General features: G+C 48.5%; 1 protein-coding gene across 1 annotated transcript; it reads right to left on the bottom strand.

The window, feature by feature from the left end:
• Nucleotides 1-1,001: 1,001 nt before the first annotated feature.
• On the bottom strand, nt 1,002-2,323 carry LOC125509650 (dof zinc finger protein MNB1A-like). Its single transcript, XM_048674667.1, has one exon. It carries the CDS (start codon nt 2,171-2,173, stop codon nt 1,328-1,330), a length of 846 nt encoding a protein of 281 aa, XP_048530624.1. The 5' UTR covers nt 2,174-2,323; the 3' UTR covers nt 1,002-1,327.
• Between the last annotated feature and the right edge of the window lie 5,116 nt (nt 2,324-7,439).

Below are 7,439 nucleotides of genomic sequence, written 5' to 3'. Positions count from 1 at the left end.
TGCTCGTGAATTTCAGCGCGAAACCACCGAGGCTCGGACGACCGATATCCATCCACACCACCAGCAACGTCGTCAAACGACACGACTGCATACCCAGCCACCAGAACCGTCACGCCGACGCCTGCGGCAACAGCCGGCGTCGGCGGCGACCCAGACATCCGGACCCGACGAGCCGGTCGGGTCGCCGTCAGCCGCGTACGTACGTACGTACGCCCGGCCCGGGTCGTGTCACCGGCGAGGCGACGAGGCGATCGACGTCGACGGGCCCCCTCCCCCCCCGCGGTCCACCGCCGCACACGTCGCCCCGCACCACGGCCGAATCGACCGGCCGACCGACACGTGACGCCGAGCCGAGCCCATCCCTGACGCGGCGCGCGCGTCCGTCCCGTCGCGGTCGGGGCCGGGGGCCGTCGCCGTCGGAATCGCGGGCGAGCGAGCGAGCGAGCGAGCTGTCGGCCTCTGCCGCGCCCCGCCCGTGAATTGAAATCGATTTAAGGTCCGCCGACCGACGCCGACGTCCAACCGAACACGAACATATCCCCCGCCCGTCCCCCGACGACGTCGCGTTGCGTACCGGCCGCTGCGATTCGTCGAATCTAATAATTCGTGGGCGGGCGGGCGACAATAATTCGTGGCCGGCGGGCGCCTGCGCCTGCCCTCGGTGGTACGCGACGCGGCCGAATTCATGCCGCCTTGATTCGCCGCCCACGCCGCCGATTGGTTCCGGATCATGATGGAGTTATGGAACAATCTGGACAATCTGTTCATGCCTGCGCTGTACTGTACGCGACGGAGTTATGAGCAATCTGGACATGCCCTGTGCTCTAGTGCACCGTGCCTGTACGTGGTCGGCACGCTCTCCTCTCTTCACGACGCTCAGGGAATGCTACCAGCGAGGTAGAAGTGCGGCCTAGCTACAAGTACATATCCAGGTCTCAGCAGCCATGATCGACATGAGCAGCACGGTGAAAATCGTAACATGAGCAGCAGAGCATGTGGTGGGAGGAGTCAAACAAGCACTGGAGTAGTATAATGAGTGGTAGTGGTAGTTCGCTAATCGCGAAAGGGAAATCTTTTCAGGGCTTGAAACACGCCGTGAGCAGACCGGGTACTGATTGGTTTATACAGGCACCTCACCTTCTAGGTTAGCCTTCCGATCAGGCACTAAGACAAACGGCTTCTTAGATCGACTCCTCTGGTGAGTAGTGACATAAAAATTTCCAAATACTACTGGCCGGAATCCGGGCAGACGATGATGATAGTAAGAAGGTTGGGGGAGCTCAGATCAGCTCTCCTCGGACCGTGCCGTGCTCGGCTCAACCACGGTTCACGGCGGGCTGAGGAACAGCGCCGGATCGGTGTCGGCGAACACGCCGGCCACCCAGTAGGACCCCAGGTCGCAGCCCGACGGCCACTCGAACGGGCTCGGGTCCGCCAGCTCCTTCCCGCCGGCCTCGTCCGCCACGCCGAGCCCGAGCGCCACCGACGGGTGATCGGTGAAAGCCAGGCCCCCGTTTCTGTCAGCCGCGGGTGGCACGTCGGGCTCGCCGGCCGTGAAAGCGAAGCCCCCGTCTCCGTCCGCCGCGGGTGGCGCGTCAGGCTCGCCGGCCGTGAGAGTGAAGCACCCTTCCTTCGCGGGTGGCGCGTCGGGCTCGCTGGCTGTGAAAGCGAAACACCCGTCCGCCGTAGGGGCTGCGGCGGGATCCTCAGCTGCTGTGACGTCCTCGGTGGCCGCGGCCTCCTTCGTCGTCGCGGCGACGGCGGCTGAGGCGTCGGCGCCGGGCTCAGCCTCGGGCGCCGGGGGCGCGGCCGGCGCGACGCGGCGGCGCTTGGAGTTCTTGGCGCGCTTGGGGCTGGAGGACGAGGACGACGACGACGAGGAGCTCTTGCGCGAGCCGCCGCCGACGGGGACGTTGCGGAGGGTGCCGCCCTTGGTCCAGTAGCGGCGGCAGGACTTGCAGTAGTGGCGCGGCTGGGAGGTGTTGTAGTTGTTGTAGTAGCAGAACTTGGTGTCCCTGGACTCGCAGCGCGGGCAGGGGTCGCCGTGCGCCTCCCCCTCCGCCGCCGCCGCCGCCCCCACCTCCGCCTGCGCGGTCGCCGACGGCGCCGGGTAGCCCTTGGGCCGGCGCAGGTCGACGGCGCCGGCGAACGGCCGCCGCCCGGGCTCCTGCATGCCACCTACCAACGAGAGCAAAGCTGGCTCCGATCGGTCGGCGGTGGAGGGAAGGAAAGGAACGGACGGACGAGGCGTTTGGTTTGTGTAGCTAGCGAGCGCGAACGTGCGTGGGCGGTGCGGCGGGGTGGGTCTTAAGGGGGCGGGCCGGTGGAGTAGGTCCAGCCGTCCATCTCAAGTGGAGCAGCGTTTTACGGTGCGGCGGCATTTGACGGTGCGGCCGCATGCGTGCGTGAGGTGGCGCCGACTGTTGGGGCGGTGTGGCGGGGGCGCCACCGCCACCTTTGTTTGACCCGCGGCACAGCGCCCGGCGGCAACCACCGCGCGGGCGTACGGGCCTAGTACGACGTAGTATACCACCATGAGCTACTAGCCGCCACCCGAGTGGTCTGGTTTTTTACCCGCTCCCGTGATGAGACGAGACGGGTCGACGCGCGCGGTGCCGTGTCGTGCGCATCCCCCTCCGACGGAGCGCCCCGGTCGCCGGCCGGGCCCCAGGCGCTCGTGCAGCCCACCTCGTGCTCGTGGACCAGCAGCGGTCGTGCGGTGGTTGCGCACAGCGACGGGTCTCCCTCCCCTCGGCACGTACAGGAACCTCACCGTGGCAGCCACCAGCCAGGCCCAGGAGGGCGCCCCGAGCCCGAGGCGATAAGCGCAAGCGAAATGCCCGCGCACGATCGGGCCGGGACCCGGCAGGAACGCGTCGAGCCCGTTGCTCCGGGTGCGCGGGCCGGTGACGGGCACCCGCGACCAGTCTGGCCCTCGCGCCCGGCGGCGGACCGAACCGATATGGTGCGTGCGCGCCGGTTGCTCCGGCCTCCGGGCACGGCACGGGACGAGGCAGCCAGCCGCAGCGTGCGCAGAGCGCCGGGATGGGAGGGGCGGTACGGCGGTGCGCCGTGCCGTGCGCGGCCCGCTGGCTCGGAGGCGCGCGTGGGCGTGACGCACCGGCGCGATGGTGCCACGAATCTCTGTTCGCGCCATGGTGCCGCCGTTGCTCGAACCAATCACGGCGTCCAGTGACTGATCCACAGTGTGATTGGTGCCCAGTGACTGATGGACAGATTGACGTTTCTTTTTGGTTCGATCCAAACGGATTGGGTTCCAGTGTCGGAGATAACGGGGTAGAAGAGAAAAGGCATCAGGTGCGAAAAAACACAAAAAAGAGGGGTGAACTAGTTCCAAGAGCATCTACAGCCCGGCTCACCGGTCGGACCAACTCGTCGGTGACCGGTTAGTTTTTGTCGCGACCAAATCGGCCTCCTCAAACTACCCTTATACCTTCGGAGTTCGGACTGATCGGCACCTTTAATATCCAGCACATATTAGGCCTCCTTCGATTTAGAGAAAATTAAAACGTAGAAATTAAAAGTAGTGTAGGAATTTGATAGGATGACATTTGTCATCCTAAGAACTGTCTTGCCTCGTTCCTATACAGAAAATGAGCTTTGAGCGGATGTGTACTTTTCTCAAAAAATACAGGAAATAAATAGTATTCTTATGAAAATCATCTGCATGCTTCCTACGAACCGAATGCATCTATAGAAAATTTTTTTATGCAATTCTTGTTCCTACGTTTTTCTTATGAAAATCCTCCAAACCGAATGAGGTCTTAAGGCAGATGCGAGGCATACATAGGATGAACCGAACACGTCCTACCATGTTGGACCGGCCAATGATGACTTGCGCCTATCCCACCCCGATGTGGCAGCGGGCCAGGGAGAGGGCGGCGCGGCGTATGTAGCTTCCTCCCGCCAGTCCAACGTCTCCGCGATGGTTGATCCGAAGAAATAGCTCCTCGCGACGGTCCTCCGCTGCTTGCTCTCCACAACGGAGACTAACGCACTACGCCTCCACCGCAAGAACGCGAAGGCGATCCGGCTCAACATCGACGCGCAACCCCCCTACCGCAGCTGCGGCCTCCCCCTCGGCTAGATCCGGCAATGAGAAACGACCCCGCCATGGATACCAGGGCCTTGGCGCCGACTGATGAGTGATATGTTTACACTCCTCTGCCCTTTGTTTAAATACTTTAGCTACACGTCAGCTGACTGAGTTTTTAGCTTTTGGGTTAGTCGGTTTTTTTAACTGTTGATGGCTGCTTCAAGATGTGTGCTAGTTGTTTTTTTCCTGTTGTGTGTGTTGTTCTGTATTGGGCTGGACGTTTTTTGATTGACCCCTATTTTGGGTCGGTCGATTTCTTGTTGGGCTGAAGCCTCTTATGTGTTTTCTTATTAGGTTGTTTGTGTGCGTTTTTGCTTCAGTTTTTTGTCGATTTTTATGGGTATATTTTGGATGTTGGGTGAATACAAAATATAAACACGCAAGTAATTTATGTGTATAAATTGCAATTCTGTGAAAAATGCACTACTATGTGCTTATTTCTTACATACTACGAAAATTGTGCAGTTTCATTATAATTGTATTTTATGTGAAAATTCCACTATCATATGCATATTCTTGCATATTATTGAAAGCACAAATTTTTTTATATATTGTGTGTAAATTTGTTATTTTTTGATTACTTTATAGTTTCTTTCTTCTTAAAGGGTAATATCAATGCAACTAATTCATTCTTACTTAGAAAACTTCATTATTTTGATTTTTTTAGTAGTTATTTCATTTTTTCTGAAGGGAAATATCAAAACCACAAATTCATTTTTTCTTACAATACTTTATTATTCTGTTTTTTATTTAGTGTTTGGTTCATTTTATTTTTTTATGGTAATACCAGTGTCACTAATTATTTCCTTCTTAGGAAACTTTCCTTTTTTTGTGTGAGAATTCTAGTGTTGTATACTTATTCTTGCATATTATAAAAAAGTGCAATTTCTGTGTAAATTGTGTGCAAGTTTCTCTTTTTTGTTTCCTTTCTTGTTAAAGGGTAATACCAATGTCTCTAATTCATTCTTTCCTATAAAAGTTCATTATTTTGATTTTGATTTAGTTTGTGTTCAATTTCTTTCTTCCTAAAGGGCTTCTAACTCATTCTTTCTTAGAAAAACTTCATTATTTTATTTTTCATTTAGTTTTAGCTTTATTTTATTTCTTATTTAATTGTAACACAAGTGCCACTAATTCATTATTTCTTAGGAAATTTCCTTTATTGCATTTTTTTCACTATTATATGCTTGTTCTTGCATATTAAAAAACTCATAATTTATGTGTAAATTGTATGCAATTTTTATCATTATTTGTTTTTATTTTCTTTCTTCCTAAAGTAATAACAATGTCATTAGTTCTTTTTTAGAAAACTTCATTGTTTTTATTTTCTTTTGCTTTTTTGTTAAATCTACTTTCTTCTTTAAGGGTAATGTGTATGTAACTCATTCATTCCATCTTAGAACACATTTTTTATGAAAATTCCACTATTGTATGCTTAGTCTGTCATATTATAAAAAAATGCAATTTCAATGTAAATTGTGTGTCATTATTTTATCTGTATTTTTCTTCATCTTTAAGGTTAACACTAATGTCACTAATGAATTGTTTCTTAAAAAATATTACTATTTTTTGTTTTGTCATTTTGCTTTGGTAGTTACTTCTTTTCTTTTTTCTGAAAGGGTAGTACCAAAACCACTAATTCATTCTTTCTTACAAAACTTCATTATTTTCTTTTTGATTTAGTTTTTGTTTCATTTTATTTCTTCTTTATTGGTAATACCAATATCACTAATTCATTACTTCTTAGGAACTTTATTTCAAGTGGGAATTCTAATATTATATACTTTTCTTGCATATTATAGAAAAGTGCAACTTCTGTGTAAATTGTGTGCAAATTTCTCATTTTTAACTTTCTTTCTAGTAAGAATTCTACTATTATATACTTTTGTTGCATATTATAAAAAAGTGCAATTTCTGTGTAAGTTGTGTGCACATTTTTTATTTTTTTGTTTCCTTTCTTCTTAAATGTTAATAACAATGTCACTAATTCATTATTTCTTAGAGACTTTCTTTCTAGTGAGAATTCTACTATTATATACTTTTGTTGCATATTATAAAAAGTGCAATTTCAGTGTAAATTTTGTGCAAATTTATCATTTTTTATATTTTTTCCTTTCTTCTTAAATGTTAATACCAATGTCACTAATTCATTCTTTATTAGAAAACTTCATTATTTTGTTTTTGATTTATTTTTGATTTTATTTTATTTCTTCTTAAAGGTAATACCGAAGCCTCTAATTCATCGTAGAAAAACTTAATTATTTATTTTTCATTTAGTTTTAGTTTCATTTTATTTCTTATTTAGTTATAAATTAAGTGCCATTAATTCATTCTTTTTTAGGAGATTTCTTTTATTGCGGACATTTCACTATTATATGTGTATTTTTGCATATTGCAAAACAACACCATTTTTGTGTAAATTGTATGGATAGAATCATTATTTGTTTAAATTTGTGTATATGTTTTTCTTCTTGAAGGGTAATAGAAATACCACTAATTTATTCTTTCTAAGAAACCTTTTTTTGCTTCATTTATTCTTTAAGGCAAAACCAGCACAAGTATTAAAATTTCACGTAACTGACCTTTTTCTTCCTTTGGTTATTGGGTTAATAGTGCACACCTCCTCGTGAGTTTGCAGTGCGTGTGCAGAACGATGTAGTTTCCTCGGGAACTGATTTAATATTTTCGCCATTTGGAAGTTCTGGACATTTTGTTGATGTACATGTTAGTAAGTTTTAGAGTATGTAGCAGTAGCATACTTTTTTAGATAATGTATGTAGCACGTGTGTTGATTTTTTTGTATGCAACACATCTTAGCAACTCTGAAGGTGTAACTTTTTTTCCAGTGATCTGTGAAGTCTAACTGTTGGAAAAAAGATGACCATCTAAAAACCTCAAAAATTTCGACTATATGGGACCCATCATGTGCAGAGCTCGACAGTCTAGCTTGCTCGCTACATTTTTCTATTGTGTGACATGTAGAGCACTTGAGATGCTACAGGACACTTGCACATGGCTCAATCAATCTGACCTATTACATTGACTCCTTGCTGATGGGCCTGCTAAGCGGCTGGCCTACTCTGTACGCTCAGAACTTAATTCGATCACGAGAATGACTGAAACAGTTTTTGGTCAGTCAACTGAACCAAATTCTATTTTCAATCGACTAACATCTAGCCGCTCCCTTGTTTAAACCAAGATATTCGCTCTGGTATTGCCACCAATGACAAATGAATGCATATGATTTCGCAAATCCTCTCTTTTATTGAGTTTTCGCAGGAAATAGGCTAAATATGGACGAAATCAAGTGAGAACATGGAAA

This window comes from Triticum urartu, chromosome 5 (genome assembly GCF_003073215.2).
Source record: "Triticum urartu cultivar G1812 chromosome 5, Tu2.1, whole genome shotgun sequence".
Lineage (NCBI taxonomy): Eukaryota > Viridiplantae > Streptophyta > Magnoliopsida > Poales > Poaceae > Triticum > Triticum urartu.
This window is presented reverse-complemented; position numbering and strand designations above follow the sequence as displayed.